The sequence below is a fragment of the Neophocaena asiaeorientalis genome, unplaced genomic scaffold (genome assembly GCF_003031525.2).
Source record: "Neophocaena asiaeorientalis asiaeorientalis breed wild unplaced genomic scaffold, Neophocaena_asiaeorientalis_V1.1 scaffold914, whole genome shotgun sequence".
In the NCBI taxonomy this organism is placed as follows: domain Eukaryota; kingdom Metazoa; phylum Chordata; class Mammalia; order Artiodactyla; family Phocoenidae; genus Neophocaena; species Neophocaena asiaeorientalis.
Window position 1 is genome coordinate 140,927 of NW_020172076.1, and position 21,519 is coordinate 162,445.

Genomic DNA, 21,519 nt, shown 5'->3' on the forward strand with positions numbered 1-21,519 from the left:
TAACAGAATAACCTCTGTGACGTGTTCAAAAGCTGTAAAACTGCGATAAGTAGAAAATTTCAACCTAGTAAATACTATCTAGAAAATGGTTCAAATACACTATGGTAAAGATAAACCTAAATGCAATTAAGGCACAGAATAAAAATATATACATTGTTACGGGAGTCAAAAATGTGTTATGCTACAGGAGTGAACACTAACATGTTTCATCTATAATTACCAGATCTATTACCAAAGAGCATGACTTCCTCTTAGGAGGAATAAGGTATGAAATTAAAATGACAGCTTCTAACTGATGAAGAGCCGGCATATCCTTGAAACTCTTAAAAATATATTCACACGGGGCTTCCCGGGTGGCGCAGTGGTTGAGTGTTCTGCCTGCCGATGCAGGGGACACGGGTTCGTGCCCCGGTCCGGGAAGATCCCACATGCCGCAGAGCGGCTGGGCCCGTGAGCCATGGCCGCTGAGCCTGCGCGTCCGGAGCCTGTGCTCCGCAGCGGGAGAGGCCACAGCAGTGAGAGGCCCGCGTACCGCAAAAAATATATATATATAGATAGATATTCACATGTATGTCATAATATTATGATAAATTTGAAAGCTAACAACAACAACAAAAAAAAACCCAAAAACCATGACCAGACATGACGCATCTTTTCTTTTGGTAAGGGCGGGAGCCGCGCTATGCAGCATGTGGGATCTTAAATCACCTGACCTCGGTTCAAACCCGTGCCCCTTGCATTGGGAGTGAGGAGTCTTAACCACTGGACCACCAGGGAAGTCCAGATGTGTCTTTTGTTACATTAAAAAATTATATATTATTCAAGACAAAGTATTTATTTTATACTTAAAAGCCCATACTATTAGTTGTGCTGGAATATTCCTAAAAGGAATATTAGAAAGAAACGTGAGGTGGCATCTTAAAACGAACCAAGTAAACCTACATGACTTTTATTACCCAGGCAAGCTGAACACTTACCATTTGATTCCTCCCTTTATACTGAACAGTGAGAAAAGAGAAGCACATAAGAGGGCCTAATTTCAAAGCTTTTAAAAACAAAAACAAACATTAAAATTGTTTAACAATTTTTCCCAAAGACAGTTTTCAAAGTAAAAATGAAGAATAACTAATGCAACAATGGCCTCAATGTTTCTTCTATTAACACAAACCAGTCAAGACTAGTATAGAGCTTTTGTTAATATTTCTTTAGTGCTTGATTAGTTTATATTAATAAGCATTATGGAGCTAGGAACCAAATAAAACTGATACCAAAATGATGAAAAACCTGTGCCTATTCATAATTTCTAATCTCAAAAATATCTAAAAATAGAACAAGGACTATATTTTCCCCTAGATATTTAATTCCATTACTACATACTATGATTCCTTTCCAGAAAATTAAGAACATAGTAACTTTGTGGCCTAACATGAGTATTAATTTAAAAAAAAAGTCACCAACACTCCAGCCCAGGATTCAGCAAACTTTTTCTATAAAGGGCCAAGGAGTATTTTAGGTTTTGTGGGTCAAAAATACTCTGTTTAGTAGTCTTTTTTTTTTTTTTTTTTCTTGTCCATCAACCCTTTAAAAATGTAAACACCATCCTCGGCTCTGTGGTAGGGTGGTATGAAAATGGGTGGAGGTTCCAGGCTACAGTTTGCAGACCTCTGCTCCAGCCAAATTAATCTTATGATGCTTCAAATATGCAACACATACTTTAAGTAACTACTTAAAAATATCTTAATATTAAAATACTCGATCATCTAAATTTTCTAAGAGCATATTTATGAAACAATAAATGATCTATTTTTAAAATGCCAATAAATCTGTCATATTTTTAAATATCTAATTTGTTTATTCTCAAAGTTCCTTGGCTATCTATAAAATTTTACCCACCACTAAAATGATTTTGAAACATTCGAATGTTTTTAAGAATTTGCAGTATTTCAATTTTAAACTGTAGCAACATTTCTAAATAGTTTTTCAATAGAAAAGTAAAGTCAAAACTATCTGTTGTCCTTTATTAATTATACCTATATTAAATACCACTGAACATATTAAAAAACACTGGTGTAAGTTTTTTTTAAACTGAAATTTCAAAGAATGAAGAGTTTGCAATCAAGCTTATGATGTAGCCAGCTTAAGTTTAACAGAATATTTTATTTAATCATTTCCTTCTGGTCCCTAAATGATTTACATCATTATACATAGCTACACATTTGCTCCAAGAATATAAAGTGTATGCCAGAGAAATATTAAGAAAGCTAATTCCACCAACTTTACTATAAGCAGGCAGTTTAAAAAAAGATACGTTGAGGTACATAAAAGAACTGGGAAGAATTTCCTAATCCTCAATGGAATGAAATAAAATTTCCCTAAGAAATATATCACATGTGGTTTACATCGACTGTATTTTAAAATAAAAACGCTAGTTTTCAAAATATATGCGCCTGAAATTTTTTTTTAATTCCACATTCTTTTATAACATCATAAAATATCCTCACATTGATAAATCCAACAGATTTATGTTCAAATGTAACTATGAAAGACCACCATTTAAATATGTCACTATGCAAGTGCTATGCATCCAAGAGGAAAAGAGAATTGCAATAATGCTAGAAATTATTCAAAAAGAAAATTCAAAATGTACTCAACTAATTTTCTAATGGGATTTATAAATCTATTAATTTAAACTTTTAGTTGAAATTAAACTTTTAGTTGAAATAAATAATAAAAAAATTTCTAACAATTTAAATGCCATATAATTTTCATTCAAAGGATATTTACTTGATGGAAGGTAAGATAAAAAGTTCTCGTTGCTATTCTACTTAGGATTTATATTGCTGTCTGTATTCATTTTAAGTATTTTTTTAATTTTCCAGGGACAAAAGAACAGGGACAGAGACAGTCAGAAAAAAGACACCAACGATTGGAATTAATACACTTAGCCTCAGAAACTTACTTACTAAATAATCATGGCTTTTGAACAGCTAGAGGAAAAAAATACTGGTAAGTATTTTTTAGAGTGAGTTGTTAAGCTGGCATTCATCTAAGGTGAACAATGAGACTCTGTTAATTATTATTAAGACCCTGTGGGTTATAACCTACTTGAAGTATCCTTTTTTGCCCTACCATTTTGCCCCCCCAAAACAAAACCCTGAGTCAGATAATGTCTTTGGAACTAACTCCAGTTTACAAGAAATTCGGGCATAAACAAACTTGCTGAACATCACTGCAAGGATACAGTCAACAAAATCCAGGACGTGAGATACTCTATACGAGGAGCTGTTTCTTTAAAAAAAAAAATAAGGAAAAAAAGAGGGAGAGAAAACCTATAGACTAAAATGACTGGATTTACCAACCGATCTGAAGAAACCAACTACTTTTTAAAAAAAAAGTAAGACTTGGGCGAACTGGAGCTTTTAGTAGTTAATATTAAATAACTGGCAATTTTTAAGATATGATAAAGACATTTTTTGAGAGTCCTTATCTTTTAGAGATACACACTGAAATACGAATGAAATCATATGAAGTCAGGGGTTTCATATAAAAAAAAATTAGGGAAAGTGGGTATACTTAAAGATGAAAAAGATCTGCTAAGTATTGATAACTGTTATGGTTGAGTGATGAGCACATACTACTTCTACTTTTCTCTATGTCTACCAAACTAAAGAATTTTTAATGTCAATTAACGGTGAAAATCAGTCAAGTGGAGATGATGAATTTATCAAGATTCCTAGTTTAGTAGGAATTAAAAAAAGATAAAGTAAAATGGAGAAAAATTTAATATTCATTTCATAAAGCATGATTATCTTCAGAAACTAATTTTAATTTATTACCTGTAAGAGGTTAAGAAATTCGTTAGTTTAACATAAACATGACAAATTCAGAAAGATTAGAAAATATATTACTATATAAAGCAGAATCTAAAGAATTCTAAATATATATCATCCACCTGACAATGTAAAATCATTTTAGTTAACCAGTATTTTACTTACATTTTCCATATAGTTTGGCTTAAAGCCCTCCTGCTGTCGCCTCAGCTCCTCCTGTTCTCTGTGTCGGATCATTTCCTCTTCACGACGACGGTGCTCTTCTTCATGCCTGAGAGATTTTTAAATAAAAACTCAGGGTGGTTGACATATAAGCCATAATACGGTATTTTATTTCAGGTAAAACAAAATCATTTATGTATATCATTTATTTATACTTTATGCCTAATCTGTGATAACGAGTGGCTTACCAGATTTACCTTCCTTTTATTTTGCTCTAAACCATTACTAAATCAAACAAACCAATAAAATAATTTATCTAGGGTAAATCAAAAAAGTAAAATAACAGCATATAACTAGGATAATTATATGCTTACAGTCAAAAAATCCAGAACCAAAAGCCCAAGCCAGTACTCTATTACTCCACAAGAGAAAGCCTGGGATTCACAATCACTGGCACAGCAGAGTTAGTTCTTAGAGACACTCAGAACCTATTCCAATACAAGCCACTGCAAAGGACCACACTGCCTAGACAAAAATCCTACTATGTGCAAAAGGAAGCCTTAACAAACATTCTCTCCCCCACTTCATTAATGCACTGAGGAAAGTATGCACCTGGAGCAGGTGTCTGATTACCACCTGTTTTCGCAAATTAAGTTTTATGGGACAATCATTCCCTCACTGTCTGTGGCTACCTTTGGGCTAGAGCAGTGCTGAATAGCTGATACACAGACCATATGACATGAAAAGCCTAAAATATTTACCATGTAGCCCTTTCCCAGGAAAAGTATGCCAACCTCTGCCCCAGAGATATCAAGCATGGAACAACAACTACAAGACAAACAAAAAAGATATGTATGTGCAGGATTACTATTAAATCATAATTAGTTACAATATGATTAAGAGGGAAAAACCTACAAAATAATATTAAAGTAATAGTCTGACATTATACTGACATTTAAATCAATGCAAACTCAAATATACATGCTCTCCACTCAAAAACAAAAAAGTAATTTAAATAGCAAAGACTATATAATGCTGATGCCCCCTCAGTAGGTCTCATTTTCCAGGCTACTCTTATAAGCACCCTTTTACACAAGTATAGATACTTCGTTGTTGTTTTGTACACCAAACACAGTACCTGAACTAAAAGAAATGGCGGTTTCACCCACAGCCAGCAAGAAAACAGGTTGTTAGGACTTCATATCAGACCATGTGCAAGTAACAAGACAATGTTCCTAAGGTATTTCAAGCAAACTCTAGATTTTGAGATATCTACGTCCCCAGTGTAGATCTCTATTCAAGGAAACAGAATATTCCAATAAACCGGTTAATCCATTTCTAGTACATTAACACACTCATAAATTTTATGGTTAAGAAAATACTTTCATGTTCATACACTGCTGAAAATGTACATAGTGACAAGAAAAATTCTCTTATTCAAAAACTCTAAGGCCACATGTGTTTTTCAGACTTTAAAAAGGGTTTAATATACTATTATGATATCCCCAGTAGGATCTATTATGATACCCCAGCAGTACCCAATAATCAACACCGTTAATACTTCTGTAGCAAGATGAACATTCACATTCTACAAATATAACAAAGGTTTGGCATGACCACAACATAAAACAGGTCAGGCTTTGCATCATACAGGCTCATGTCAGATCCTGCCACTAAATGATACTCAAAGCTTTTTGGTCTTCAAGATTGCAACAATGACTTTGTTGAGGACCAACGTGTAGCAAACAATTTTATGTGTGCAAATCCATTTCCAGTAAACTAAACAGAAATATCTATACATGTGTGCAAGAATGTATACACACAGATACAAGACTGTACATTAATTAAAGGCAAAAGGTTGAAGACATTCAATTACAAATGAGGGACAAGGAATACAATACAACCATTACAAAGAGGCAGATTTGCATTTACTGACATGAAACAATGTCTAAGGTACAGTGTCAGAAAAAAGGCAAGCAAAACAATAGTATTCCTATTGCTGCATCTAAAAACCATTTGTAGGAGCAGAGAAGAGAGTATGAGAGTTTCTATCGCACTGGGGATAATCTGGGGAGACAAGAGCATTGCCCTTTTTCTTTTGTACACATACGTATCATGTGAGTTTTTTTAAACATGTATTGCCATAACATTTTTAATTTAAAAGATATTTTAAACAAAATTTATAATGTACTTCTCCCCATTGTTAGAGCAATTTTTTTCTGATAAAATATGAGACTACATTTATATCTGGAGAAAAAATATGGTAAAAAGGTATAAAATCACTTTAAACATTTGCTATTTTTTTCCTTCCATTCCATTGCCTATAGATTCCAGAGTTTCTACTTTATTTTGTGATTACACCACACTGACAATTCCATAATATAAATTTACAGGCAACATATAGGAACATTCCCTACTGTACATGTTTGCTTTTAATTTTTTTCTTTCCACAAGATGCTTGAACAATTATCTTTATATTTAATGTCTCTTTGGATCAAGGATAATTTCCTAGGTTATATTCACAAATGTAACTAATAAGAAGCATGATGAATTTTAACATCCTTCATGTTATACTTAATTGGAAACTGACAAAACCTCTATTTTACAATTTATTTTAATTGGAAGCCCACTAATTGTCTCATATTTTAGTAGGACTTTGAAACCTGAGAGGCTTTAGGCACTAAGCTATGATACGACTGATATAAAAATGTCCTGCTCTTTGTTCCAGTCCAGCACTATGGCCCCCACACCCACCAAAGGCCTCAGTCCATCTGATGATCTTTATACTTTGTCAAATGACATAAAAAGGGAAAGAATGGATGGATGGGTAGATGAGTGAGTAGGAAGGAGTAAGGGAAGGAAAGAAGAGAACAAATGAACAAGTACTAAGTGGGCCAGTTACTGCCTGAACCAGCCCATCTAAGCTCTGTCCGCCTTCACTGTCACAGCCTCTGAAGAAGTGACCCACGAAAACCTAACTTATTTGTAGCACTGAAATGAAAACCAGAAAATTTTGTATACTCCAAATTATTTAATTTCTTTCAAATATATTTTCTTAAGCAGTTTTTTCAGTCTCCCAACTAAGGTAAACAGAAAGGCTGTGTCCGGACTCTCTGGCTGTCTCACGTGGCAGCCTCCTGAGTCAGACCAACTTCTGCAGGCTGCTGCATTTTTATCTGCTTTCTGCTGCAAGGGCAGGATATGTTTAACAATTATTAGTAAAGTAAGTTCCTAGACACTATTTTTTTCCTTTCCTTCATACATGCTGCAAAATAACTCAATTTTAACACATTATTTACATTTCTTAAATCAAGAAACAATTCTTACAATTAACTTCAAAACAAACTCCACAGGCACAAGTAAAGATTAACAGATTTATCACTGGCTGTATCTGCTAGAATACAGCCAACCATAAAAGTTACGCATCGAATTATCACCTAATTGTTGGTATATCTTTATATTGTTAGTACACACTTATCTGAATTTCAAATTGAAGCTGATATACCTCTGCAATATTAAGTAAGATTAATGGAAGACCATTCGGTGAAAAATTACCAGGTACATAGAATACTTATCACGTCAAGCAACCAATATTTCAATTATTAAACAAGTAACCTATTAAAAACTCCAGTAAGTACTGCGTTCTATTTTGTGCGCTTCACTTTCTTTTTAATAATCTGATCATATTCCAACTAATGTCTGCCTCCCTCCCAGATTACCTAAGTGCCACACCAGCAGAGCTTGTGTCTTTTGTTTTCCACTGTATCCCCAGTACCTAGAGTCCTCTTTTTCATTTTTGTATTTCCAACTAATTTTAAACTTACAGAAAAGTTGCAGAAATAGTAGAGTTCCTATATCTCCCTCATGCAGCATCCCGTAATATTAACAACATCCATAACTATAGTACAATTATGAAAACCAGGAATTCACACTGGTACATTGCTACAGTTCAACTCTAGGTCTTACTCAAATTTCACCAGTTTCCCCACTATGTCCTTCTTCTGTTCCAGGACCCTATCCAGAATCTCACATTGCATTTAGTTATTATTTCTCTTTAGTCTCCTCCAGTCTGTAACACTTCAGTGTCTCTTGGTCTTTCATGACCTTGACACTTTTAAAGAGAACTGATTATTTTGTACAGTGTCCTTCAATTTAGGTTTGTCTTAAGTTTTCTCACGACTAGCATAAGGTTATGAAGCTCTGGCAAGAAAACCAAAGAAATGACAATGTACACTTCTGGGTGCATCATATCAAGGGGTGCCTGGCGTCCGTGTCTTATTAAGGGTGATACGAACCTAAACACTTGGTAATGGTGGTATCTACTGGGTTTCTCCACTTCAAATTTACTGTTTCCATTTGTACCTCATACAAATTTGAGACTCCACAAATCCTGTACCCCAAGTTTTGCGCAACCACCTTAGCACCTACTGGGAAATCTTGAATGAACAACTATAGGCGTGCCTCATTTATTGCCCTTCCCAAAAATTGCATATTGCTTTTGCACACTGAAGTTTTGTGCCAACCGCGTGTTGTCAGATGGTTAGCATTTTTTAGCAAGAAAGTATTTTTAATTAAGGTACACACATTGTTTTTTAAGACATCATGCTATTGCACACTTAAAACACTACAGTATAGTGTAAAGGTAACTTTTATATGCACTGCGAAACAAAAAAATTCACTTTATTGCAATATATTGTGCTGGTCTGGAACCAAACCCACAGTATCTCCAAGGTGTGTCTGTATTACTGCAGTATTCACCCATTGGTAATTTTTCTCTCAGACTCATTTCACATTTATTATTTGGAATTCTACTTCTAACAACTAAGGAAGAGTTGTCCATTCTCCCCATTTATTTACTTACTCATTAAAATAACTTCTATCAGCACAAACTCATGGATATTTACTTTATTCAACAGTGTAAAATCTAATACTATCATTTTTTATTTTGTTGTTGAAATTGTTCCAACTTTGGCCCCTAGGAGCACCTTCAGTTTGGCTCCTGTGTTCTCTCAACATGCCCTAGCATTGTTCAAGTACTTTGCTTCTCTCTGACACAAGATTTGTCAGGCTCATCTTGGACTTTTCAATCCTGGAATCAACCACTTCTCCAAAAACCCCTGGTTCCCTTTATTGGAGAATGGTGCTCAGAAACAAAAATCTGGGCATTAGATGAGCTCATTGTTCCTGAGGCATCACTGCTTCTAGATGGACAGGGCTAGGAAATATGTATATATCTATGAACCGATGTATATATACATGTCTATATTTCTGTATCTGTCTAGATTAAATGCCACTCAGTTCATACTGATACTTAGAATCCCCATTAAACATCACAGGAGTCGTTTTAATTTTAGCCTTTCTCCCTTCTTTCTTTCTCCAACAATGAGAAACCTGGTTCATACTGATCTGTACTAATATATTCACTTAAAAAAGTATATATTATTTTCAATAAAGTCTTGATCAAAGAGAGAAAAAAAGTATACACATAAAGTAGTTTCAGAATTGCAAACCTATATCCTTATGAGAAATACATTTACTAACTAGATTACAGAATTTATATATTGTTCTTGCCACTAGCCTATAGTATTCAATCAAGATACAGTTTTCCAAAGTTATTTAGGTTCCTTATTTTCTTCCCCATCTCCTTCCAGTGTGACAATGCTGTCCATTTATATATAATATAGTTAAGTTTATGTTATATTTTTATTCCCTACTTTGGGTTCCCCCACATTGATTGTTTTTTTCTTGGTTTCTGTTTTTCTTTTTGTTGACTGAAGTACAATTGATTTACAATGTTAGTTTCAGGTGTACAGCAAAGTGATTCACTTATACATATATACTCTTTTTCAGATTCTTTTCCATTATGGCTTATTACAGGATATTGAATATAGTTCCCTGTGCTCTACAGTAGGACCTTGTTGTTTATCCGTTCCATACATAGTAGTTTGCACCTCACATTGTTTACTTTTACTTGACTATTTTAGCACAAAGCCTACTTGTCAAGGATAAATGTAAGAGAAGAAAGCTGGATTCAGGTAGGTTTATGTTAGGGGAGAGGAGGTTTCCTTTTCTTTGTACAAGCAGAGGAGACTTTAACACATTTACATGAAGTGGAAAGAAGCAACAAGAAAGAGACTGAAAAAGGTCCCTCATGTAAGAAGGCCGTGGCGGGAGTCCTTTACACCAGTGGTTCGCAAAATTTAGGATACACCAGAGTCACCTGGAGGATTTACCAAAGCGCAGGTGAATCAGCTAAAGACTCGGTAGTTCAGAGGGAAGGCTTGAGACTCTCTAACCATCTCCTAGGCTAGAATGCTGATGCTGCCTGCCAAGTACCATAAATTGAGAATAAGTAGGTTAGAGTAAAACCAGAGAAGTACCAAGACAGAAATACACAAACGCTGGTATAATCAGGTATCAAGTTGGAAGAAAAACACTAAAATATATGTCTAGTACCTATCTCCTGACCGTGAAGACACTTCAAACTCATTAACAGTTTTTCACTTTATTTCCCATGAGCACCTGACTTCCGGTCACAAGCACTTACTACTTTTATAGCACTTTCAAAACAAAATTTTAAGTTTGCTTTAATCTATAATATCTTTGTTTATAACAATTCCTAATTATGTTTTTGTTTTTTTATTTTTTTGCGGTACGCGGGCCTCTCACTGTTGTGGCCTCTCCCGTTGCAGAGCGCAGGGTCAGCGGCCATGGCTCACGGGCCCAGCCGCTCCGCGGCATGTGGGATCTTCCCGGACCAGGACACGAGCCCGCGTCCCCTGCGTTGGCAGGCGGACTCTCAACCACTGCGCCACCAGGGAAGCCCCTAATTATGACTTTTGAAACTTGTAAGAGTAATACTTATCTCATATTTTACAACTGAATACTGCAGGTACAAGAAAAGCTGTTAATTTTTGTTTCTACATCTTGGATCAACTACTCCCTTAAACTTCCTTACTTAACCTAAAAGATTTTAAGTTGCCCATCACAGTTCTCTATTATGTATTGAGATCTTTAATGCCCATACCCTTTTTACCATGGATTCCAGATATCTTTTTTAAACAAATTATCACAAGTACAAAAATGCTTAACGGCATTCAGAGTAGTATACACATGAAAAAAAAACTCAGATCAACGCAAATATATCCATCTCTGGAAAAATGGCCCCGTAAATCACGGTGCATTCTTACAATAAATTATACGAAACAATGCCTAAGCCCTTTGTGTAAGTTCACATTGTCTGTAAAGTGTCCATAATCAGCTATAAAAAACACAGAATAACAAAGGTTTGTGTTATCTCAAAGAGTTATGTTATCTTCTGGAGTAATTCCCTAAATGTGGTCAGAAATCGACAATTTTGGTTTCCTCCCCTGTATTTTCCAAGTTATATAACTTGTTGATAACAGGCATTGGGAGTTTTATTCATAACATACATAATGAAACCTACATATATTCACGTATATGTTATAGTGATGTTCTTTACCTCAGTTGTATTTGCTTCCGTTTTTGCAGCTCTTGGTTTCTGAGTTCTTCTAAGCGTCTGAGTTCCTCTTGACGCCTCATTAAATCTACAAGATATTGATTACAGATTAATATTTTTAGCTTCCCCTTCTGTATTTTTATATTCATAAGCATATAGATTCTCTATGACTGGCAATATATGTAGTAACTTATTCATACTCATGCACCTAGCTTCTCTTTTTGTCTATCACATCATTTTACAATGAAAGATTATAAGCTGTGTAATAAATTAATATCACTTCTGGGCCCATTTCTTCATGTGTATGAAGAAAATAATAAATCCATCCTTATATTAAGAAATTAAAATGGGCAGTAACTGTTTTAAAACAGGGCCTAGAACATATTAAAAATAGAATAGTAGCTACATTTTCATTTACATAGTTTTAAACAAATTAGAATTTTTTTCAGCAGCAAGCTCAAAGCCCAAAAAGATGCCTTGGCAACCATCAGCAGAGAGCATGTAAGAACCAGACCAAACAGTACGAATAATGAGATAGGACATGGCATAAAACTCAAAAACATCCCTCCCAACACAATCAGCAGGTTTCCTCCTGCCTCAGGTCTGTGTCATATGAAGGAGGGCAATGAGGAGACAGTTCTTGAAAGGGGAAAAGGGCTGAATACTGATATGAACAAGACCACTTTAAACAGGACGAACATTCCCACTGTCACCAACCCGTGTCACATCATCAAGAACAGGGGTTCCATAAACAAAAACAAACAAACAAAAAAACAATAAAATATATTTCCAGAAAAAAAAAGAACAGGGGTTCCACTGCAGAATAAGATGATGAAAGATACATTTGTTTTGCACATCTGAGAAGCAGTGGATAAACTTCCCAAGTATTAAAACTCTTTGTACTATCTTACCAAATTACATGTCTACGCATGCATAAAATATATATATACACATATACAGATATATGAATACCCTGAATAACACAAGTATTGGTTGTTTTTATTTTCTTTTTCTAAAATCATGTTACCTGAAATTTCTAAAATAAACACATATTATCTTAATTGAATGTTTCTTAATAAATTGCTATATTCAGAATTCACTTAACGTAATACTTAACAGTTAAAGTTAATATTTCATGTGCCAATAACTCTAAACATCTTAACCATAACAACACAGGCATAATTATAACAAGGTATTATCCTCCCTACAGATTGAATTATGTATTAATTATGTCAAAGAAAAAAGATCCAGACAGATTATAAATGTGCTCTAGCCATCCAGCCACTACATCGTTCAACTGGGATGTATAGCCAAATCTATCCTTATTCCAAAGCTCTTTTCAAAATGCCAGCATTGCAAACCTGGCTGTTCAGCCTCAACTGAGAAACTTAAAAAAAAATTTTTTTTTTAAGATTTTCGGACTCTGCTCAGGAAAGCCTGCTTTGGTATATGGGATAGGAACCAGGCGATTCTGATAACATGCCAGTTGAGAAAACATTTAGCTATCTTAAAACCCAAACATGACTACAATTAAGTTCAAACATTTTTACCATTAGCTGTCAACCTTGACTACTCATTAGAATTACTTAAGCACCTTTTAGCCATAGACCAATTAAATCAAAATCTCTTGGGATGTGGACCAGCTATGAGTATTTTTTTTTGAAGCTCCCTAGATGACTCCATTCTGCAACCAACATTGAGACCCCATTAACTATCATATAATTTCTATAGCTGGCGAGACTTGTAAAGACCAAAAATATACAATCTATTTATATTCCTAAGGGGAAATGCGTCAATAAGCCAAAGCATGGGAAGTATCTTACTACCATTAATTACCCAAGGAAGTCAATACAGCGCATCCTGTAACAGTTTTATTATTGATTTTGTAAGGTTAGCTGTTCTTAAATCAGGGGCACATATAGTAATAAATGTAAAATTACATTTTCTTCCATGAAAAGGAATAAGAAAAGAACATAAATGTTTTCTGACAACTGGATGTTCTCCTTTTAAGCTGGGCCAGTTAAGACAGGTGCTTTAACCTCTCAGATCGTGCTTTCTCACCAGTAACATGGGTATAATGATTAGCTCAAAGGATCTGACAATCAAATTATCAGATAAGCACATTATCTAACAGTCATGAGGAGCACTATCAACTTAAAACAGAACTACCATTTTACATCTTCCAAATTACTTCCTTTAAGTTGCTAATATCCAGGGTTCCTGAAATTTCACTAAAGTTTATATATTTGTATACTGCCATGATAATATTCTTCTGGAGGAAAATATTACCCAAAAAACAGGTAACCTGAGGTGCTTTTTACCCTTTAACCCAGTAAATCACACTCATAGGAATTTTTCTTATAAAAATAATCCAAGGAATTCCCTGGCAGTCCAGTGGTTAGGACTTGGTGCTTTCACTGCAGGGGCCCAGGTTCAACCCTGCCAGGGAACTAAGATCCTACAAGTCGCACACGGCCAAAAAAAAAAAAAAAATCCAAAGGCATCCACAGACATAAAGTATCAGCTGCAGCACTACTCACTAACAGACCAAATAACATTTAAAACTGTGTACCTAACAAACACAAAAGACGTAAAACTGTATCTATAATTGCAGTATATCATAAACACGGGTATACAGCAAAAAGGGAATAGAGGGAAATATGGACAAATTTTAAGTCTGATTTGCTAGACTGTAGGAAAGTGTTCTCTCAATGTAATATCCTTCAAGTCATGAAGACTAAACATATGCTCTCTGATCTAACACAGCTCCTTCCTAGAAATGTAAGAACTGAATCTATAGATTGAAAGGGCACATCTGGTCCCAAGAAAAGTATGATGGTGTACAATAAGATACATCTGGAATATAAGACTGGACAGATGGAAAGATGTAATAAAACAAGTATAGTAAAATGTTAGTAACAAAATCTAAGTATTAAATACCTTAAAATTCTTTCAACTTTTTTTATTTTTTTTTTTGGCCACACCATGCAGCTTGTGGGATCTGTTCCCCAACCAGGGATCCAACACATGCCCTCTGCAATGGAAGCGCAGAGTCCTAACAACTGGACCCCCAGGGATTTCCCCTCTTTCAACATTTTTATGTTTAAAATTTCTCATAACAAAATGTTTGGGCGGAAAACATATCCTGGATAAGTTACTGAACCTTAAAAGAATTCACATGGAAGCCTGTTAAAAGGATCAAGTCACAAGAAGGGAAAAAAATCCAGGTTTGTCTCAGACTTTCCCACAGAAACATACTATCAAGTACTTAAGAAAGGGGAGAAAGAAGCATGAATTTTACGCCATTCGAGAGGATTTAAAGTATAAGATCATGAGGACTTCTCTGGTGGCGCAATGGTTAAGAATCCGCCTGCCAATGCAGGGGACACGAGCTTGAGCCCTGGTCCGGGAAGACCCCACATGCCGCGGAGCAACTAAGCCTGTACGCCACAACTACTGAGCCTGCGCTCTAGAGCCCACAAGCCGCAACTACTGAAGCCTGCATGCCTAGAGCCCATGCTCGGCAACAAGGGAAGCAACCGCAGTTGAGAAGCTCGTGCACCGCAACAAAGAGTAGCCCCCACTAGCAGCAACTAGAGAAAGCCGCGCGCAGCAAGGAAGACCCTACGCAGCCAAAAATAAATTAATTTTTTTTAAAAGTACAAGACCATGGATGTTTTAGAAGATGCAGGAACACTGTTTCTGTGAACCTTCTGACAGAAATCACGAGGATAAACATCAGAGAATCAAGTGATGAACAGAAAAGTCATGACTCAACATATTTTAAATAGGGCTGAGAGAATTATGTGAGAAACATGTGAGAACTACGGTTAAGGAACATTAAAAAGAAAACAGGGTCTCAAAGACACATTTGCACTTCCATTGTCCGTTGCACTATTCACAACAGCTAAGGTAATGGAAACAAACTAATGTCTACCAACAAATGAATGGATAAAGATGTAATTGTGTACATACAGATACATAATGTACACACACAAAAAATGTGATATACAGAAATATAGACACACACATTGGAATATTATTCAACCATCAGAAAAGGAAATCCTGGGCTTCCCTGGTGGCGCAGTGGTTGAGAGTCCGCCTGCCGCTGCAGGGGACACGGGTTCGTGCCCCGGTCCGGGAGGATCCCACATGCCGCAGAGCGGCTGGGCCCAAGAGCCATGGCCGTTGAGCCTGCGCGTTCGGAGCCTGTGCTCCGCAACGGGAGAGGCCACAACAGTGAGAGGCCCACGTACCACAAAGAAAAAAAAAAAACAGATAGTGAAGCAAAAAAATAACCTGTATTAAGTATAATGGGATTTGGATCTAGAAAGGACTACATAAACAGCAGTAAAATAGAAATGAAGCAACTGTTAAAAGGAACTGGTGTGTCAGTAAGAATCAACATTTACAAAAATTTGCTAAGATATGTACATATTGACTGCAACACTGTTTTTACTAACAAGCTGGAAAGAGAACTAGACATCAATTAAAAGAGGATAAGCAGGGCTTCCCTGGTGGCACAGTGGTTGAGAGTCCGCCTGCCGATGCAGGGGACATGGGCTCGTGCCCCGGTCCGGGAAGATCCCGCATGCCGCGGAGCAGCTGGGCCCATGAGCCATGGCCGCTGAGCCTGCGTGTCCAGAGCCTGTGCTCCACAATGGGAGAGGCCACAACAGTGAGAGGCCCGCGTACCGCAAAAAAAAAGAGGATGAGCAAAACTAATTATAGCCATTTAACAGAGTATCATTAAGCCATTTAAAAAATGAAGCAGATCTATACGTACACACTTATACAGAAAGTATAAGAGCAAGGAGCAAAAAAGATCTTCTTGGTTATAAATAAATACACACACACACACACACACATCTACTGACATATGCATGATATTTTTTCATTAAAGGATACAGAAGAAACAGTGACTCCTATAAGAAAGCAGAAGGTGGGGCCAGGGAAAAGGACAGTTTTCTGTGCTGTCTGAGCTTTCCATTTCCAAGATAGGTCAACTAGAGAGCCCTGTGTCTCTGCAGAGCCAAAGAACTAAGATTACTTCAAGTTGCTCCCCAACCTGAATACACCCTTAGAAGCGCTCGATAAAATATAAAATTGTAGAACAAAAGAGAAGATTGTAAATTTTTTTTTTTTAAACAAACTAACACTGAAACGAATTTATCACCTGCAGACTTTTGCTGAAATACAGCATGTACTTCAGGAGAAGTAAACCCAGAAGCAAGGACTAAGATACAATAAGCAATGTGCTTTTCTAATATTATAAACCAAAAACTGTTAACATGGGTTATAAATAAGCACACAAAAAGCAATAAAATGAAAGTTCATAGGAAATAACTACAAAATTACTCTGCTTCGAAAGTCAAAACTCCCTTAGGGGTGAGGCAAAGTTTTCTAAGAGCTCACAAGAGCTCTACGAGGCCTAAAGAAATGTTGTTCTTTGTCATCACTACATCCTCAGTACCTCACATGGTGTCTTCTACAACCAACATTCAATATGGGTTCAAGTAATGACTGTTACACTACTGCCTGTTAGTAGCAGCAACAAATATCTTTCAGCACAAATGCTTACACATCTGATCAATGTTTTTTCCTAACTATGGCATGACCATAGAGAGCAGGAAAATAAAGTGGCAAAGTGCATGTCAGGCTAAGAGCTGAGAACAATTCATACTGGACAGAAGTGCAGGAGCAACCATGAGGCCTGGGAAATTAAAATTTTTTTAATTTCCCAGTAGATTCTGGTGTGTAGCCGATTTTTTTTTTTTTTTGGCCATGAGGGGCAGCATGAGGGATCTTAGTTCCCCGACCAGGTATTGAACCCGGGCCCCCTGTAGTGGAAGAGCAGAGTCTTAACCACTGGACCACCAGGGAAGTCCCTGGCCAAATTTTTGAATCATAAAATCTAAGGCTGGATAAACTTGAAGCTCTCTCTTCCAGGTCTAAGCAGCCTATGATTCTAAAACTTTATCTTAGATAACAATTTTCAAATTTCTGCAAGAGACCTAGTATAAACGTAACTAGTTTAAACATATTAGTATATGATATGAATGACTTCAATTTTATTAGAAAAAGAGTATTTTACAGTTTATAGAAACGCTAGGTTTAGGGTCCAAATGAAACCAGAAATGTCTGTCTAGTTTCCAGCGTTTGCTGAGTTTGTTTTAACTTATTTGGCATCAACGCAGTTATTCAGTGACTTGACCGTAATTGCTCAATAAACATTTACTGAACAGTTTAAAAAAAAAAAAAAAACAAAAACTAACCTGGATTTTATCTAAAAGGAAATGAGAATCTACCAAAAAGATTTAGAGATGAACGATGATCAAATTTTCACCTTTTAAAGAAATACTGGCTCTAGTATAAAGAATACTTTAGGGACTTCCCTGGTGGCACAATGGTTAAGAATCCGCCTGCCAATGCAGCAACTACTGAGCCTGCGCTCTAGAGCCCGCAAGCCACAACTACTGAGCCCATGTGCCACAACTACCGAAGCCCGCGTGCCTAGAGCCCGTGCTCCGCAACAAGAGAAGCCACCGCAGTGAGAAGCCCACGCACCACAATGAAGAGTAGCCCCCACTCATCACAACGAGGGAAAGCCCACGTGCGGCAACGAAGACCCAACGCAGCCATAAAAAAATAAATAAATTAATTAATTTTTTTAAAAAAAGAAGTCTGCTGCAGAAATTGGGCAGCTGTCTGTGGCGCCATGACCTCTGGGGGCAGTCAAGAGAAGGTACATAGAACTTTACTGAAGTGCTAAGTTAAAAAAACAAGTGCAAAAAATTTAAGAGCAAAATAGAAAGCAATCAGATGCTTTATTTTAAGAAATACAAAATTTTGGGAATTCCCTGGGGATCCAGTGGTTAGGACTGCGTGCTTCCACTGCAGGGGGCACCGGCTGGATCCCCGGTCAGGGAACGAAGATCCCACAAGCTGCACATCATGGCCAAAATAAATAAATAAATAATTTTTAAAAAAAGAAATCCAAAATTTTACAGATAATGGAAAAGATGAGTAATAGGAAGAACCAGAAAAAGTTATTTGGAGAATTAACAGGAAAGAAGAAAGGGTAGAGATAAACAATATAGACAGGGATAAAAAGAAACCTAGAAACAGGAATGGGAAGAAGTAAGCTTCTGAGATATATTTAAGCAGCTTGACATGTTAGGTATCTGACCAATGAATGCGAGTAAATGTTATGTTACGTATAACACCTGTTATGAGTGCTCTTAAAAATTGTTAGCTCTGCCTCAAGTGTTTAAAATGTTCTTGCCAAACACTCAGAATTTAGTATTCCTGAATTCCCATACCCAACAGCACACATGAATCTTTTTCATCTCTGCCAAGGAATATCCATCTGTAAATCTTCCAACATGTAGTAAGAATCTTAAATAGCCAGCATTTGCCATAATTCTTCTTTCCACCAAACAAAATCTTGATATGTGACTTTATGCCACAACTACATACCAAGAATCACCTCACTGGGCTTCTCTTTGCCAGCAGAAGCATGTACTCACTTCTGGCAAAAGTTAACAACCTTAATCACCTCCAACAATACTATTTATGTAGGTAACTTATTTTTAGTAAGTTTTTTTTCCTAAGGAAGTTCTCTCAGAAAAGTGAAATGTTTCTTTCTACCATTTTCAGTTTCAACTGTCTCTAAACCCCTAACTAGCGACTTAGTAATAGGTGTCAACGGGGACACCTACACGGAAACGCGTCTTACCTTGCCGCATGAGCATCAGCTGGTGCTCGTGCCGGGCCGCTTCCATTTCCGCCTCCAGTTTCTCTTTGGCTTCTCGGATGTTTCTATCAACCTGCTCACGCTGCTGCTTCTCCATTTCATCCAGAGCCTTCCAGCGAGATGCATACTCAAATTCAAATGTCCCAGGCTGAGCAAAACGCGGCGGCTGTTCTCTTTCCCTAAGTTTACAAGGAAAGACACACAGAAATGTTATGTTTCAAAGGTAAAATGACATGTAAGAACAACGAACACTACCATTCACTGAGCTATTACAATGTTCATGGCACTGTTGACAAGTACCCTCCATGAAATATATCACGGCAACATTGTCAAGCAGGTTTTAACAAGCCTAAGTTTGAGAAACTGCCCAAAGATGCCCAACTAATTAGTAAGGGCACCAGGATTCAAACCTAGGCAATCTGATGCTACAATCTACACTCCCCTAATTAACAACTCCAATAAGGCCTTCCTGGTTTTCACTCAACAATTTTATATAAGGTAGTCTGCAACATATGACCCAAATGTCCCTTAAGTTAATTGGCTGAAGTCAGATTTTTCTCTCTAAAAGTATAACTTTTAGGGATAGTAATACAAGCAGATACAGTTAACTGTTATGTACCAGGTTCATTGGCTAGGCCAAAAACTGTAGGCGTAATTTACTAAAACTGGCTTAATACTTGTTTGCCTTGCTAGACTATAAACTCATTGAGTACATGAAATTTCTGTTAACCACTGTAACTAAGTACGTAGTACATATCTAGCACATTGTACACATTTAGTATTTATTTCTTTGAATGAATAAATGACCGAAAAAATTTAAGACCTGTGAATGTACCTGACAGTCAAAGAAATTCTTCAGTTATTCAAAAGTACTGATAAGAACATAATTCTCACTCATCAATAAAAGTACAGATGGCATGCAATCACAAATTTTAACTTTTATTTTGGGGTGGGGAGGGGAAGATGGTGGATGGGACAAAGTTGGGAGATAAAGGGAAAGGTTGTCACAGAGGGAAAATGTAGTGACAAGAAACAGCTGTGGGACTTCCCTGGTGGCGCAGTGGTGAAGAATCCTCCTGCCAATGCAGGGAACATGGGATGGAGCCCTGGTCCAGGAAGACCCCACGTGCCGTGGAACAACTAAGTCCATGCGCCACAGCTACTGAGCCTGCGCTCTAGAGCCTGCAAGCCACAACTAGTGAAGCCCGCGCGCCTAGAGCCCGTGCTATGCAACACGAAAAGCCACCGCCATGGAAGCCTGCATACTGCAACGAAGAGCAGCCCCCCGCTGGCCACAACTAGAGAAAGCCCACGTGCAGCAACAAAGAACCAACGCAGCCAAAGATAAGTAACTAAATTTATTTTAAAAATAATAATAATAGGCACCCATATTTGTCATTTAAATCAACTACAAGGAAAAACATCCATCTGCACTAAAATCAAGGAATGCTCATTAAAACATGCATAAAATGTCATCTTGAGCCTACACTATCAAATCTTAACATCATAACATCCATCTTCTGTCAGGACAAAGAAAAATACTTTTATACACACACTCATAAGTATAAATTGGTATAGTATTTGGGGAGAACCATCTGGCAGTATTAATCACAGTTAAATATGCATACCCTTTGATCTAAGCCATCATACCTCACTTTCTTGGTTTTAAATGGTATTTCTCACTACTTAATATGTTTTATAATCTTTGGTTCATTAATTATTGTATAGCCCCGCCATGAGAAACGTAAGCACTCTGAGGGCAAAAACAGTTCTAAGTTGCACTGGCAGGAACAAGAACAGTGCCTAGCACAAAGGCATTCCAATATTTGTTGAACTCATGCATGCAAATATTACAGGTTTTTTGTTTCTTTCTTTTGGGCCACTCCATGCAGCATGTGGGATCTTAGTTCCCCAACCAGAGGTGATCAAACCCACACCTCCTGCTTTGCAAGCACAGAGTCTTAACCACTGGACCGCCAGGGAAGTCCATTACAGTTTTATTTACTATAATAAATGAGTGACTGGTTAAGAACAATACAACATATTCATACAGGCAACTTATGCAAAAATATCTGAATCACACTGAGTGAAAAGTAATTGAAAAAGAATAACATATAACATTTTGAAAACAGGCTATTTTTCTTTTTCATCTTTAAGAAAAATTCTTAACTCTTTGCCAAGTTACTTAACTAGAACCATCTCCACTCCACCCCTGCCAAAATGTCTCCTAACTCATGGCAGTTCCCTGGTGGTCCAGTGGTTAAGACTCTACCTTGCAGTGCAGGGGACGC

General features: G+C 36.8%; 1 protein-coding gene across 1 annotated transcript in view; it reads right to left on the reverse strand.

The window, feature by feature from the left end:
• The window catches only part of PSPC1 (paraspeckle component 1), a 59,712-nt gene that overhangs the window by 24,280 nt on the left and 13,913 nt on the right, over positions 1–21,519 (reverse strand). Inside the window, exons 4-6 of the mRNA XM_024751355.1 lie at positions 19,211–19,407; positions 11,476–11,560; positions 3,996–4,101 (exon numbers count right to left, since the gene is read on the reverse strand). Of these exons, the coding sequence (XP_024607123.1) occupies positions 3,996–4,101; positions 11,476–11,560; positions 19,211–19,407 (388 nt within the window). The remainder of the gene's footprint in view (positions 1–3,995; positions 4,102–11,475; positions 11,561–19,210; positions 19,408–21,519) is intronic.